This window comes from Haemaphysalis longicornis, unplaced genomic scaffold (assembly GCF_048455015.1).
Source record: "Haemaphysalis longicornis isolate Haplotype H1 unplaced genomic scaffold, Haemaphysalis longicornis Haplotype H1 scaffold_3, whole genome shotgun sequence".
NCBI lineage: Eukaryota > Metazoa > Arthropoda > Arachnida > Ixodida > Ixodidae > Haemaphysalis > Haemaphysalis longicornis.
In genome coordinates this window covers 188,009,641-188,026,551 of record NW_027526335.1, presented here as the reverse complement: position 1 = coordinate 188,026,551, position 16,911 = coordinate 188,009,641, and the positions used below count along the sequence as shown (strand labels likewise).

Below are 16,911 nucleotides of genomic sequence, written 5' to 3'. Positions count from 1 at the left end.
TGCTGCGCCATGTTTCCTTCTCTTTCCGGCCTTTCCCTCGCAGCCGCTGCTCGCGCACCGCGCCCTCTCCCCCTACCCAAATTTGTGGTCGCTGAAATTGTCAGTTGAAATGTTAAAGCGCAAACGGGAGAAAGACGTAGAAGAATGACTCGCTTTTAAGGCTCATTTTAAAGTGAAGCTTTAAGCCTCTCGTTGGTCGGAAAATTTCGTGCTGTAAACAAAAACCCAGGCAGGACCGAGCAGTTCTCGCCTAAGACGCCGAGCGCATGCGACAGGCTAATCAGGCATACAGCATAGAGCTCAGCATTAGTTTAAGAAAACCACAAAACAAGCATCGAAACCGCATTATGGATGGTAAGGTGGCGAAACCGCATTATGGATGGTAAGGTGGCTGTGAACAATGGGATTCCCATCCCCCCCTACACACACCATGTGTTCCTGGTAAAGATTGTTTGAAGGCTAGGGGGGACTAGTGTCACTAAATAGAGCAGTTGAAGGGCTCTTACTTAAGACTTAAAGGATGTGTTGTTACCTGTGCCACTTTACCGATCAGTGTATAGATCTGTTCCTGGTTAGGACGTGTTATCTCGTGTTAAAAAGATGGCCGTCCCAGCAGCCGTGAAAACATTTTTCTTTGAACTACACACCGGTACACTTCCCGTTAAGACGTGGATGCAGGAGAAAGGCTTGTTCGTCGCTGGTCCTACAACGTGCACTTTGTGCAACAAGCCAGAAACTGTTCAGCACGTCTTCGCGGAGTGCTGGTACGTCATCTTTATCTTGGATGTGTTGCAAAAGACCTTAAAGATTTCTTTGCGTAGCTAGTGACAACAGTGTGCCGATTACCTCATCATGGCTCTAGGATTGCACGCCATTTGGAGGTCGAGAATGGCGGTGCGCCACGCTGACCCGCACGCCCTACTGTGAGCAAATACTTTGCACAAAGTATTAGTTTGCTCTATGAAGTGCACAAGTTGCAGACTCCCGATTTGGAATGGCTACCTGTACTAGAAGAACTGTGTACGTTTGATGTGTAAGTTTTTCAGTCTGCCGAAGTTCGGCCGACGGTTTTTAATCTATCCGTGACGTGTATTGTGTGCGAAAAAGGGTAATAAAGAAAAAAAAATACAGCAGTTCTTTCCCAAGACGCCGAGCGCACGCGTCACGCTATAGGCCCAACCCAGCATTTGCCACCAGAAAAGCCGAGCGAAAGCGACAAGCCCGCCGAGACGACGACAAACATTTCATACCCTTGTAGGGGTTTATAACAGATTCGCGGGACATCCACTTTCGCAGGGCAGAACGGCGACCATTTTTTTTGGTACTCCTCCTCACGGTACTGTTCATACCGCCTTATCCATGCACTGTGGCAAAATAAACGCTCTTAAAGAAAGGATGACTCGCTGGCGAGTCAGCGCCGGCCTAGTGTATTCTTCTACGCCGTTAGTCTGTTTGAGCTGTAACACTTCAACACAAATACCCACCAACTCGCTGAACCATCCGTTTCGTTGCAAGGCATTTCCAGCTTCCGGTACGCCCCTGGGAGAGCATGGCGGGAAGGCATACAGGGACTAGGAGTAAACAGCTTTGCTGTAAAAATTACGGGGGATGCCTAAAGCTTTCGAAGAATGAAATACTTTCTCGAACTCTCAAGTGGTTCTCGTCGGGCCGCTCCGCCAGCTTCATCCTTAGCCGCTTCCTCCCGACGACGGTTGCAACGAGCGGTGCTTCGAGCAGCTCCAGCCTCTTCCACCGTGGCGTACTTTCTCGGTCTCCCCCCACCCCTCGCGAATAGGACTTTGTGCGTCGTCAGCCAGAGTGAAGTGGAGGAATGCAGCTCGGAATCTACGGGGCGACGTATACGAGGCGCTTCGAGAACGTCCTAAATCTCGTCGCTCTTCCTCAGAACCCTCCCCCGCAGCTACTGTTTCTGCTTTCGCGACGCGTGCCCCGATTTTCCGTGCCATTTTGTGTATCGCAACGATTTTCTGTACCTCACGCGTTCCGCCACACACAGAAAACTTCGGCCTTCGCCTTAGAACACGCACAAGCAAATGGAGCTTACCTCTCATGCGCCTCTACTGTGCCCACCGCAGACGCAGGACAAGGCTGCGCCGGTACTTTGGCGCGCAGTGTGCGTCTTCTCGCTGGTCCTCGCGCTGGCCACAGTGCTGGTCGCCCTGCTGCTGCTGCTTCGCACCCACGCCAGCAGACAGAAGCTGTGCACGTCCGCCGACTGCGTCGAGCACGCCCGGCGCCTGGGGGTGGGCAGGCCCGACGCCAAGCGGACTCCGCCCTGCGAGGACTTCGGCCGGTTCGTCTGCTCGGCCGCCGCCAACCGGCACCCGTGGACGGCGAAGGTGCTGAGCACGCACATGCTGCTCGACTACCTGGCCGCCGTGGGCTCGACGCTGCCGCGGGAGCCAGTCCTAGCTCGCCCGACGCTAGCCATGCGAGCCTGTCTGGACTCCTCAAGCCGGGACGACGGGGATGCGCAGAGCCTGGTCGACCTTGTCCGCAACACCAGCTTCGACTGGCCGGCGAGCGACGACGAGCTGCCGGACGAAGGCGACTACTCCAAGCCGACCAAGGTACGCCTTCATGTCGCGCCTGTATGCGTAGAGTTATCGGGCGGCGTCAAAACAGCATGCGACTAAAGAGCACCGCGACAAAACAGCACGTGACGAAAGGGAAATGCGACACGACAGTACGCCTTAAGTGGCGATTACATTTGTAATGAGTGTCAATATCAAATTCTAAAGCATTGACCGTGGCTGTAGTGACTTAGCGGAAGTCGTTTGGCCGGTTGGGTAAAAGTCAAGTCAGACTGCTTCCTTGCAAGATAGGGCTGTATGTGGCTATAGTCACTGAGCGGAAGTCGTTTGGCCGGTTGGGTCAAAATCAAGTCAGACTGCTTCCTTGCAAGATGGGGCTGTATGTTTTGATTTTAAATGTTTTGATTTAAATCCAACCGCCGAAACCCCTTCCGCTCAGTGACTATAGCCACAGTCACTGTTAAGTGCGATAGGAACTCAGGCTAGCGTTTGAGCTGAAGGTGGTTTGCCGGTTAGGTCACGGCCGGGCGTGAGCGGCGGCGTAATTTTCGTAGAAATGTTCCCGGATGTTGCTACTGAGTACTTTTGTACATTATAAGTACTAGTAAAGGCTTTTTTTTATTACTAGAGGTGGGCGATTGGTCGGTTAACCTTCCGATTAATTGATTAATGTTCTAATTGCTATAATTTTTTAAATAAGTTAATTGGCTGAAGTCCAGGCGAGCCAAACGCAACGACGATATGGATCCCTTGCAAGGGTGCCATGTGCAGAAATCTCTTCTCAACGCCATTTTTAATCCCGTTTACTTTCTGTCCTCAAGGCGAGAGTGTGTTCGGCACAGCCGGGATGACTGTCAACAAGAAAAGAAACTTCCTGCTGTCGGAAATTGTCAACGAACTTCTCGGCTTTCGCAACTGCATAGACGAGTTACCACTGATCGCATAAAATGACCTGTATTCAGTAGCACCGACAATCCAATAGATCGAAGCAACCATTAACCATTATCCCTTTCTAAGCCATTTTTTAAATGAACACGTCCGACTAATCGATTAATTGATAGATTATGCGACTAATCGGATAAAAATTTTTAATCGTCGCCCAGCCCTATTTATTACATTATAATAATACAATAATGTGCATAATTGTTATAATAATAGCAAGTATTAACCATTACTATGTTTTGGGCGGCGGCCAGAAAGGCCCATTGGCAATCCCTGGGAGCGCATAAAAATACGATTGAATAATAAGGTATTGCTATTAATATTATTATTAGCATTATCGTCTTGTAGAATTTCATCGTAATCCCTGCAAAAACCTACAACCCCTCCCCTTTCTAGGGTGCACCCACGAATCCGCCCCTCATGGCGAATAAGCGGTCAATATTGTTGTATGGCGTTGTCGGTCCTTGACAAAAATTTCGTCAAAGTCCGGCGTCTAGCATGCAGGTTTCACCGCAATAATATAACAGAGCTACGAAATTCTGTTCCAATATGATCGCAGTTAAACTACATAAGCTCGTACGCTGCGAAAACAGCCCGTGCGCGCGTGAACAGCCTTCAAATGCAAGCACACAAGGACCAGGCAAGGGTAGGCTCCCGCAGCCCCCACGTGGAGAGCGGAGGAACTTCACGTCGAGACTGGTCTGCATTGTTCTCGCCGCTGCTGCGAAGGCCGTATCAACACAGCGCGCGCCACCGCTCTAGCCTGCCGTGGTTAGTTAAAGCCAAGAGAGTCTGCCCCCCCCCCTTGCATATGTGGAACGACGCCAGCGAGTGCAGCAGTCATACATGGGAGAAAGTCTGTTTTGATCTTTACCCAACCTACCAAACCGCTTCCGCGACTATATAGCCATGGTCGCTGTTAATTTTTCATAGTGACCCTGAATAGTCAGTGCCCGGGAGCGGCTTGGCCGGTTGGGTAAAAAATTGGCCATGTATCTTCTTGCTCGCTGCTAATGTCGTCGAAAGAGGATGGTCTTCTGCTGCGACCCTGCTGCACGAATCATCGTATCTGCGTTTTTTGGGCATGTCTTCGCGTCTACAGCGGCACGTGCTCGGCGGCGCTCTTTCCGGTGGGCCACTCGAATATTCGGGCAAAGGGTAAAGGCGTCCCGAGAAAGTTTTGGTATTATGCAAAGGAACTAAGGAAAAATATCGAAGAATCACAACGTCATGTCATAAACGGTGAAGGCCAGGTACTAAAAGGGAAAAAGGCAGTACTTCCGATTCGCTCAATGATACAAGAGAAGTTCAGGATAACGGAGAGAGGACTACACTATTTAGAGCGTGGGGCAACTGAGGTGCGTGCAGATAGAGAGCTAAGGTTGGACAAACTAAACTGTAAAGAAAAAGCCGAAGAAAATATTCCTGCTAATACGGCAACAGGGTTTTATGGAATCCCCATACGGCTGGTCAACCTACTGGGTCCAAATAGCAAAGCACAACTGATTTGAGCAATCGAAAAAGTGATAAAAACTAAGCAAGTGCTGGACGATTGGCGTATGAAGATGATCTATAAAGGTAAAGGAGGCCGGGCTGATGCCAACTCCTACAGGCCTATTAGTCACCTTAGTGGCATACAGGCCGGCAATGGATACCATAAAAGCGGATAGAAGAGTGGATAGAGGGGAACGGCATACTGGGAGAACTACGAAATGGATTCGGACGGGACAGGCGCTCAGACGACAACCTATTTGTCCTAATCGAATTCATAGAGGTGTCAATGGCTCAGAAGCGACCACTCTGGATAGCATTTCTCGATATAACGGGATCTTACGACAGTGTATATAAAGAATTTCTACGGAATATACTCGAGCGGGAGGGATCAGGCCAGGACTTCATACAGCTGTTGCAGGAAATTTACAAAGAGAACGAGGTGCAAATTACATGGGAGGACCTAAAGTGCAAGAAACCGGTAGTCACAAATAGACGTTTAAAGCAGGGTTGTCCTCTGCCGCCATTTCTGTTCATGCTCTACATGGCGAGACTAGAAAGCGGGAATGCAGTAAAACAGGTTTCAATCTGTGTGGCAGTCGGAAAGCACAGGAAATGGAACAACACATCCCGGGTTTGATACATGCAGATGACATAGTACTACTAGCAGATAGCAAACAGTGTATGCAACAGCTCACAGATATCTGCGGGGAAGAAGTCACGGAACTGGGATTAACGTCCAACACAGCAACGCCGGGAATTCTGGTTTTTAATGACGACGCCCGTAACAAATCGGTATTCGTTCAACAAAGAACAATACCATGGGTAACGTAATACAAATATTTGGGCATATGAATAAACGATCGAAGGTCAGGCGTATCTAAAAACTCGTAAGGAGCATTTAAGAATGAAAGACAAAAAAACCGCCTTTATAACGGAGCACAGAGCCCTATGGGGATATAACAAATGTCAAGTAGTGAGAGGAATCTGGAATCCACACTTTACTCATCTTTTCAAACGCAGTGGTGGGTGTTAAGAGATTCATTAAGGACTACAAGTAAATCAGACGGCGGTAGGTTGTGATTAAGAGCACAAAGTAAAACAACAAATGAGGCAGTGCAGGGAGACAAGGGATGGGCGTCATTTGGAATGAGAGAAGCACAGAGCGAGATTTGTTTTGCAGAAAGACTTGTTACGGTATCTTTACAGGAAAAGCGTGGACACACAGGGAAGAAAAGATTCCGAAGGCTCAGGAGAAAGTATATGAAACCTGGAAGAACAAGTGAAACGTCCAAAGCAATAAAAAATGAAGTGAAAGAATCAGAGACAAGGACCTGGAAAAAGAGGATGGACGCAAAGAGGTCCTTATGTATACAGAATAAGGAAGCGGGAGATCCCAAGGGAAAAGTTCTTTGAAAATACCAAAGGGAGAGTAAGAAAAAATTTATTGCCCAGCCACCGACCTAAGTCCAGGTCAGCTAAATGATGGAGGCTGAGGCGTCACTGTATTCAAAGTGGTTCGGAATTTCCATGGCGACCTTTTGGACATGAAGGCAGGGAACCTCCTGCGCAGCCCGAACGTCTGTTCCGGGTGGGGGAGCCAGCCAAGTGTCTCATTAGGCGATGCGGGAGAGGAAGGGGGAAGGCTGGGTGGGTGGCAGTCCCAGTAAGAGTGAGGAATAGAGCGGTATGCGCCGCGAGCAGGCCAGGTTGGGGGACCAGAGCACTTACGTATGCGATGTAGAATGTGGTGAGATGGGAGGGAGTGGTTATGAGCCTTGCACGTCCTGTGTAGTTCTTCTCGTCCTGTGTAGTTCTTCTCTTTGCCCCGCGTTTGTCTGCGCTTTTATTTAGTATGTCTTGCAGAGAAGAATGGTTTGGGCGCGAGTGAGTTTCACGTCTGGAGAAGGGTATGCTTAGCGGGTGTGGCGATTTAAGAGTAAAGTGAATTTACGGGCCGTGCGATCGTGAAGACGAGTGGAAGGAGGATGGTGTGAGGTTGGCCAGAGCATAGACACCTCGGGAGAGCGCGTTTACTCTTGCGTTGCCGTCCGTGTTAGCGTGGCCAGGTACCCATACCAGGACAAAGAGGTGAGGAGGATGGCTGTTGAGAGTGCCAGTCACTAGGTTAGAAGAAAAGGGGTTAATGAAATAGCGTAAATAATCTCTGATGGCGGATTGTGAATCTGTGAAGATGTAGGTGGGGGATGGGTGGAGGTTGTGAGGGCAGCATGCTCCATTGCAAGCGCGAAGGTGTGCTCCTCTAGGGAGGTGGCACCTGGAGGGCAGAAAAAAGGCGTTTGTGCTGAAACCAGTGACGAGGGGCGCAAAAAGGCTGCGGTTTCTATTTTGCGTAGAGGAAAAATGACTGGTGTCTGTAAAATATACCGCTCATCCCTGCTTTTCCAGGAAGGAGACACGTTTGGTGAGGGCTTTACAGCGTAGAAGGCGGCGGGTGGCATGCCTGGCGCGGGGTTCATATATTTAGATAGGGGCTCTATGCGGATGCGAGGGATCGTGGTCCATGGTGGAGGAGTTCTGGGGATTGGAGGAAGTGACAAAGTTAATTAAAGTGACAAGGTTAATAGAATGGGGTTCTTCAGGGTCACCTGTGTGGTACGTGTTCTAGATGGGACAGCTGGGACGTGATAGGCTTCCTGAAAGAGGATGATTTCGGCGGGTTATCGTGAGCTTTGATATACGCTTCGAGGAAGTTAAGTTTCTTTTTGAGGCAGAGACAGTTCCATTGCCAGATTTATAAAGGTTTGCGCGTGTTCATGGTTTCTGAGGTATACAGGAGAAGCTTGAATTGCGAGTGTGGGCCCTCGCTGATAGGGAGCGGGCGCGTTTGCTAGGGTTGGGGGAGGAGTGGCCTAGTGCTTCTTCTAGGGCGGCAACAGTGAATTTGAGAGCATCGGGTTTGGCAGAAAAACGAGATCTTGGACGGTGGTGGGGATGGTTGCAGTGGGTTGGTGAGTTGTATTTGTAACTAGAGGTGGGGCAAGAGCATCGTGGTATGTAGATGATATAGTGATAGGAGTAGAGGCAGGCTTCAGGCCTCGGGGAGGAGGGGAGGGGGAGAGTGGCTGGCTCACGGCAGAGTCCTTCAATGCTTTACTGGTCACGAAACTTCGGCGCTAGTTTCATATAGGGACCGCGCGCGCCACTACAGGCGCCACCGCCGCACGAAGGTCATCCAGTCGCCGCTTTCGCGGCGTATTGGCCTGCTCTTGGCGTGCAAACGCTCGCCGCTTTTGGTGTCTGCGCGCTGATTAAGTGCGTTTTTTTCGTAGTAGTTAGCGATTAATAGTCAAGTCATCACCTGCCTTCAACGGGGTTTTATTTTTCGTAGTAAATTAACGTAGACTTCGGCCGCGAACGGCAACGGCTTCTGCGTGCTCTGGCACAAGCGCTGCGGCGTCGTGTTATCGGATTTTTAAATCTCTATTTCTTCTTTTCTTAAAGCAAAAGTTGTAAATACCGCTCATACGGTAGCTGCGTAGTCACGAACTGCTGCGGGCCTATCGATAATACAATAAAAAAAACTGAAAGAAACTAAGTACGCGTCGTTCAGACTACGCTTAATGAATCCGTTGATTGCTCTGGAATGCACAGAACACTAAAAGAGATAGCCCAATAGTATTGTCGTTTCAATGAGTGGGTACGTACTTGAGAATATCTAAAACGGTGCAGAAACGCGAAGGATCAAAACACGAAGAGATATACAGGGTGTCCCAGCTATCATGCACCAAGATTTAAAAAAACAGTAAAGACGTAACTTGAAAGAAACCAGGTGCATAATGTTTGCAGTACTGTGAAGAAGCGGGCAGTATTTTTTCTTTAATGAGACTTAATTAACTAATTGTAATTAATTATCTAACTCGAGAAATACTGTCCTAATCACTAAAGTGTCAATGAGGCACTTGTAGGTAACCACGAGGGGCATCTAACTGCGGTATTTTCAGCGATGAACTAATTGCGTACACATTTTTTCTGACTGATAAAGGAAACCCGCGAAATATGAAAAATACCATGTGACGGCGCCTCTGCGCGCACCGTAAAGCAACGCCCTCAAACAGGCTGCCTCTGAGTTAGCCAGAATGAAATAGACAGAAGAAAGAAAGAAAAAATCGCGACCGAGTTTGTTCCTTATCTGTACACGCGCCCCGCGAATCTTGCTGCTGCTGCTGCTCCTTCCATGCATGCTATTATCAAGGTGATGCGCTGTCTCTTCGGGCGGGTAACACGCGAAGCAGTTGCTTTCAATCAGCTTTGTTTGGGGACGCTGCTTTACAATGCGCGCGTAAGCGTCGTCACGTGGTATTTTTCATATTTCGCGGGGTTCCTTTATCAGTCAGAATAAATGAGTGCGCAATTAGTTCGTCGCTAAAAATAGCGCAGTTAGATGCCCTTCGTGGTTACCTACAAGTGCCTCATTGACACTTTAGTGATTAGGACAGTATTTCTCGAGTTAGATAATTAATAACAATTTATTAATTAAGTCTCATTAACGAAAAAAATACTCTCCGCTTCTTCACAGTACTGCAAACATTATGCACTAGATTTTCTTCGAGTTACGCAGTTTCTCTTTTTTTAAATCTTGGTGCATGATAGCTGGGACAGCCTGTATGTTGCACCATGTGTCTTTCCGCTTCCACGCTTTGCAATCCTTGCAAAAACAGGAAGCGAAAAAAGAACAATAAAACTGATTTTATCACACGCAACAAAAATTCAATGTTACGAAGGGAGACAAAAGAGCGTGGTCCAGCGTACAAAAATTTTTTTCGCGCTGCGATGTGGAGCACACGGAGGAAACAGAATATTGCCACGCGTAGCCAAGGACGACGCAAAGCTTTTCTTAACACAGCGAGCTAGCGAGCTCCTGTTCTACAGAAGACTAGAATGAAACACAAACGTCGAAGAAGCAGTCCGCAGTGTGAGGTGCACAGATGAACGTCAATAAAGTGAGTTGCGCGGCGTTTGCTATGCATGCATTACTCTCGGGACGTTATTAATTTCAGATCCATGGAAATGGGATCGAGAACATTGTCGAAGAAACAAAAAATCGCGTTGGCGACAAGGTGGCACCCTTTTCATATCAAACAATATTGCCCGACGGGACGTACGACAAAAAGAGCAAACGGTCGCTCCGGTTGAAACGCCAGATAAGAAACCGGAATCGGCCACGCGCGGTTACAAAACAAACAAGACGAACCCTAAGGGATAATTCGCGGAAATATGAAAAGTAAAAGCACAAGGACGTCCCAAAGCTTTTTTACACGCGAGCCTGAGCGCAAGGTAATACAAGTTTGCAAACAGGTAATGAAGAACCGCTACAACCTGACTGTTATGACAAAAATCTGGCTTTAAGTTAGCCTTGTACAATTCTAGGTCCACGATGCTCTCAAAAGGGTACCTTGCTTTTTCCATTCTCACACACAGTGCATTTCCACGCACTGTCACACTTATAATCGAAGCTAAAATCTCCCGTTTCTTGCCTTGGAATGGCGCGCCTCCATTTCTCTCGCAGCTCCCCGTCGCTCGGTCAACAGAACAAGGAAACATTTTCTGTGGTATCGTTGTACAAGGAACGACAACGCGGGACACAACACATGTTAGGCATCGTCGTTGCACTACTTAAGTCGCATCACAAGAACGCTACATGCACGTTACTATTTTTTCCCCGCACAAAACAAACACAACTCGCCGAGGCTCCGCCGTTCGAGCCAGCGCAACGCCGCCCGAGGAGTCACCTCAGTGAGAGGGTGGCGCCACGGCGCGGCGGCCAAACGCAGCATATGAAGCTCTCCCATTGAGTTACGGAGCAGTTTCGTGACCAGTAAAGCATTGAAGGACTCTGCTCACGGCTTGATGTCGCGGGGCCTGTGCTGCTGGTGAGTGCGCTGCGTCGTGGAGCTCGGTAGGCCTGGTCTCGTTGTCCTTCAAATTTTGTCGTCGGTGGTGGATTCTGAACGTGGTGCTTGGATGGCGATGGCGAGACCGGGATGTCGAACGGTGCTTGTCCGGTGCTTGCGAAGCAGATGATGACTGGTTGTCTGGTTTGCGGGAAGCGAGTTGGCGGCGGTAGGCTTGTTGGGGGACCTTGGCGTCGCCTTTAAGTTTCCCGGGGCACTCTTTCCAGGTGCTGGGATGAGAGCCTTTGCAGTTGCGGCAGGTGGCGTAGCAATCATGATCTTGGCCGGGCGGAAGCTTGGTAAGGCCTTGGGAGTAAAAGTCTGGCATAGCGCCGTAGAAGTGCACACATCCTTGTTGCGGTGGCCTATGTTACGGCACCGTTGGCAGAACTGAGCTTTCGGGCGTTCTAAGTGGCATCGGTATTCGGCCTGGTAGTACAGGACGTAGCTGGGGACGAAGGATCCTTCGAAAATGATGAGGGATGTTTCTGTGCTGTTCATCATGCGTGTCTTGATGATGGGAGCCCCATTGTAGATTAGATGGAATAGTAGTTCGTGTGGGGAGGTTCCAGCTATGATGCCGTGAATGACACCCCGGCAGGAGTCTGTGGAAGCTGCTTCATACGATATAACTTTCGTTGAGGCAAGAAGAAAAGAGCGGATGGCTAAGAGCTTCGAGCTGATCGGCGGAAGGTTTTGACGGTGATGAAATTTTGCTGTGGTCTTGGTTGAAGAACCGAGTCGGTAATTTCACTTGGGGTAAGGCGGGCGGCGGCCGGAACTGCCTGCATGAGTCAGTACGTTGGATCTTCGCAAGTGGGATGCCCGAAGGGCGGATTATAATTGTTGCAAGGTCTTGGCTGCGTCGGCAGGAGTTGGTATTCCGTTTGCCGGTGGGAATCGGTCTCGGAGGACATGGCTGGTTGCTGTTGTGGGCTACGTGGCAAACTCACGGGCACGCTAACGTTGCTACGGCGCTCGGGTTCGCCGACGCGCCAGTTAGGCCTAGCTGGCTGTGCCGGCGTGGTCGATGTTTGGGGCGACGTTCTTGAAAAAGGGGACTCACCGGAGGTTGAAACTTGGACTGGATGGCCCCTGCGTGTTTCGGCGTCGGTGGCCGCGCCTGTAATGCTGCTTTGGGGTGCCGTGATGGTTGTAGAAGGAAAGAACGCCAGAGCTCCGCGGAAGGACGTTCGACGAAGGACGCGCCCTTTCACCAAAGGGAGCGCATTACTTTTTGAAACCTCAGCGGGTTGCTTGCAGACAAAAACGCTTATCCGCGAGCCGGTACCGGAAGAACTGTGCGGAGGTTGCGGCAGGGAGCCAGAAACCATGCGGCATATTGTAACGGAGTGCAAAGGTGCCCAGTCCTCAGTGAGGAGTGCCCAGTCCTCAGTGAGGAAGACATCCAGCTTCCGGAAACCCTTGGTTTTCAGTTTAACGGGAAATTGAATTGGACAGCAGTAGAACTTAGTAAGAGAAAGAGTCTTGGTGGGAAAGGAGCAGAGAACAATCTGGGAAGGCAACAAAAAATTCATAAAGGTTTTGCTTTCTTTTTTGGCGAGGTGATTGTACAGTGGCGTTGCGACTAAAAAGCCGCAAAGTATCATCATGCCGAAGCTACACGGTGGCGCCATCTGGCACTGACCCTCGGAAATAACGACTTTGCTTCTCAGGGCACTTGGCGGCACCGTGTCCGCCGCGGAGGGCTTTTCTTTTCTCCATGGCTCCACGTTTCGCATCCCTACTTCGGCTAACTTTCATTTGCCATCGCAGTCCAAGAAACGCTAGAGCCTTTAAAATGAAGCATGTACAGAATGTTTAATACGGAAACACTGCAGATGTCACTTATGTAATCATGTTGTGACTCAAATATGCGTAATGATTTGTTTTTGCTCAACCATGTTCATCAGTATGACCACAGCCACAAGATCTAGATGTTTGGAAATGGCTTGGCTGTACAAATGTCGCGTTCAGCCCTTGCTTTAACTTTGGCCGGGTGGCTGAATCGAGGGGCAGACCAAACGTTCTGCGTGTAAGTAGCCCAAGAAAGACTATCTTCTTTAAAATGAGGACCAATTGCTCCCCTACAAAGACGGCCGCCATGATGCGTCTGTTTAGACCGCCACTCTTGCACGCGTGTTATTTTGACACGTGTTATGGGACGTTCCGCTGTTCTGTCACGTGCTGCATTGTCGCTGTGCTTTTTTGTCTCGCGCTTGTTTTGTCGCGTGCTGTTTTGAAGCCGTGCTGTCTTGGCGCATGCTGTTTTGGCGTGTGCTGTTTTGTCACGGTACGACAGTAGCAGCCGTAAAACAAATAGTTTCTTGTACCCGTAAAACCCTCGAAAGTTCCCGGCGACGTGCATTAACAAGGTGTAGCTCAACACAGATCTGCAAAGCGGCAAGTTTTGCCTACCCTTCCTCGTTACAACGAGATGTGTGTGGAAAAGACTGACATAAACTGTCAACATGCCCTGAAGTTAATTTTTTCAAGTCGTACCTAGCGCGAGTTCATACACGTTTCAACGCTGTACATTACAACGCTATTACAGTGAAATAGTCAATTAAAATTGAATCTTTCTTTTATAGCGTAGAATGCCAAGCATCGCAATACGCTAACGTTGTCACCATGCTTCACCGTCGGTGTGAAAGCAGGGGGTCGCGTTCACACGCACCCCGCAGGATCTGGAAACCCAACAGACGTAGCCCTGAAGGTGAAGCCGGCTAAGAAAAACATTGACTAGAAGCCAAATTTCTTCGCAACTTGATGACTGGCCCAGCACCGTTCACTAAACAATAGTAGTAATTTAGACTGGCCCTATCATATTGCCTGCACGTGTCTGGAGCCATTTTGTTCGCAGGAGTTTTCAAACCCCAGCGGCGGAGGAGGGAGAAAAGCGTTTATTTTGTTCTAAATACATAGCTGGCCGCTCTTTTCTGACACTAAACAAAGTGGCAGTAACGAATGCTACAGTGCGATTGGAAATATTTGAAGGAAAATGGGGAGACGAGCTAGTTGGTGAACATTCATGAGTGAAACATGAGCGCAACAGACACAGGGACGAGAAAGGGAAAGCGCTGGTGTCGTTTCCCTTTCTCGCCCCTGTGTCTGTTTGCGCTTATGTTTCACTCATGGAAATATTTATTGCCGTGGAAACAACCTCGGTCATGAAAACATTGCGAGACCAGGTAGTTAAAAGACACACAGGGCTCCAGGCAGATTCAAACAATCTAGGAGCGTGGTAATTCTTCATAAAGAGGGTGAACTGCATGTCAGGACACGGATACATTATGTGTATTTATTTACAGACGGTTTTGAAAGCGTGCTTAGGAGGCCTGGGGAAGAAGTCATAGAAGCTAGAGATTAACGGACAAATATTCAATCGTGTGAATTTATTCAGCGCTTTTTTGGGGCACGGTAGGGTTTAGTGTGTCAAGGCAGTCTCCTTTGCAGGCACTCGTCGAGCTGAGCACCAAGTGGGCTCTGCCGCTGTGGTTTCGGGTCAGCGTCGCCCCAAGCCTTGACGGTCGCCGTACCGTGGTGCTCACCCCGTCGCACATGGTACTCGTATGGATCGACTACCAGCGGGCGCTGGTGAAATTGGTCGACAGGTACCCGTTGTACGTCGACCAGTACAACTCGGTGTTCATTTCGAAGCGGCGAGCAGCGCCCGCCTTCGTCGCCTTCCTGCGAAACCAGAGCCTCGACGTACAGGGGGTCATCTTCGATAAGTTGGAGGGCGCCGTCACCAAAGAGAACTGGCGGCCGCGATATCATCTGCTGCGTGACCTGCCCACGCGCATGCCCAAGCACAAGCCAGCCGACTGGGTCTCCGTCCTGCAGTGGGCGTTCGCCGTGCGTCCCCCGATCACGCAGGACGACGGCTTCCTCTCCACCAACTCCCACCTGGTCGAGGCCATGGCGTCGCTCATGGAGCGCCTGACGGCGAGGCAGCTGTTGTTCCACACCACCTGGTGGTTTCTGCAGTCGGTCGGGCCGCTGGCCTCGTGCGCCATTTTGTCCATAGCTGACATTGACGAAAGGGGAGCCGTGTTTCAGAAGCTGTTCTGCGGCATGCACGTGGACTATGTCTACAACGTGGCACTGGCCGCCGCCCACAAGCTGCGTTTCTCGGAGCCGCAGAGGCTCGCGGCCTACGGCATACTAGAGGCCGTGCGCAGTTCGTCTGTAGAGAATGTGCACGCCTTGCGCAACGTCAGCCACCAGACGAAGTCGTTCTTGGAGTCCATGCTAAATGGCGCTAAGATAGTTCTCTGGCCCGATGATGAACGGGTGTCGATACGCAACTTGGGGCGCTACTACGGTCAGTTGGAAAGTAACGAATCTTTTACATCTACGTTTTCTGAGTGGCGTAGTACGAGATTCCAAGTGCAACGCTTTCTGGGTGACGGCGAGCTCGACTTGTCTAGCATGGTCTTCCAGATGTACTCGGCGCAACTAGCCGCCCATGACTTCGTGCGCAACATCCTCTTTGTGTCTGTGGCTGCCATGGCATCGCCCCTGTACTACACGCGTGGCACAAGCGCCATGTTGTATGGAGGTCTCGGCTCCGTGTTCGGCCGGCAGCTGGTCTCCGTCATCGGTGCAGCGGACCAGCTCCTGAACGGGGAACCTTCCGTGGTTCCCTCGCTCGAAGAGCCACGCAAGTACTTTTGGGACGACAGTCACTGCCAGGACGCCGACTTCCAAGCCCTGGCGGCGCTGAGCTTCGCGCACACGGCCTACCTGCGCTCCGGCAACAAACTCGAGGACCTTCCTCTGCCAGGCCTCGAAGATTTCACCCCAGAGCAAGTGTTCTTCATCACGTTCTGCCACATTCTCTGCTGGTTCCGTGAGTCTGGAGGAGTCCCGGTGACCAAATGCAACGGGGCGGTGAAAAACTTTCCCCCATTCGCTAGCGCCTTTTCATGCCCTCCGGGGTCACCGATGAACCCAGAGACCCACTGCACCCCTTTCTAGGGAGTGCGGTGACATGGTCACTCGTTTGCAATTATTTTACGCATTGGGTAGCATTGGCGGTGCCCTTAAAACGTGTGCTCTGTCTGAGTAGGAGGTCCCTTGTTACCCCGCAACTTGTTGCCCTGGTGTAACTAGGTACAGCCATTCTGTCCCGAACTGTTTTTTTTTATTTGGCGGATACAGGATCCCAATAAAGTTTACAGTGCCGTTACTGCTAAAACTGGATCACAATGGGAGTTCCGATTTCGTGCGGCTGTGACAACCGAGACTCATCTGATTTGCTCAATTCATATCACCTTTTAAGACGCAATGTTTTCATGCAGCACTTATTACGTGAAATCCGTCCTGAAAGAGGGTGGCCTTTATAAAAAATTCTAATATGACAGTGCAGTGATATGCTGAGGTGCATTTTCCCACAATTCCAACGTCAGTATAAGGCAGCTTCTCGGCTTGTGTAGTCTGCTGCAGGCTTCTTTTGACATAAGCTCATTCTTGAATGCTGGTGTCCAACTACTAATAACTAGGCATTGATTTTTTATGAAGATGATCAAAAGACGATTAAGACGACGATAGATGATCGAAACCCTATTCGCTTGATATTAAATAGCCTCCGCTCAGGCACAATGTCGGAGGCATCACTGTACACAATGCTGCACTGCTTTTAATATGTAAGATATAGCATGCACCATGTACGCAGTTTACTGCCTAGGTTACACGGTACTGCACACCGGTTGCACCATGCACGCATTGTACAGCGGGCTTACCACCGACGTGAAGATACTACGGGTGGTAGGATGGTCAGCCGATCGGTTTCTGCTAGAAGCCTGTGTAGCACCTTTCATAATCGTGAAAGCCGTTATATGGACCTGAGCGCGGCATTCCACATTTCAACGGTTAAGCCGACACTAGAAAAATACCAAACATACCAAGATTATCAGTACCTTGCAGTACCGAATTTCTAACTTTTCTTTCAACACAGTGTCTAGAATGCCGTGCGACAGTGCTCTAGTTCAGCGCCGCAGCCA

General features: G+C 49.9%; 1 protein-coding gene across 1 annotated transcript in view; it reads left to right on the top strand.

Moving 5' to 3' along the window:
• Positions 1-16,035, top strand: part of LOC144175887 (membrane metallo-endopeptidase-like 1) — a 106,281-nt gene extending 90,246 nt beyond the window's left edge. The window contains exons 4-5 of the mRNA XM_077704944.1: positions 2,097-2,591; positions 14,360-16,035. Coding sequence (XP_077561070.1) covers positions 2,097-2,591; positions 14,360-15,886 — 2,022 coding nt within the window. The 3' untranslated portion in view covers positions 15,887-16,035. The remainder of the gene's footprint in view (positions 1-2,096; positions 2,592-14,359) is intronic.
• Positions 16,036-16,911: the final 876 nt, after the last annotated feature.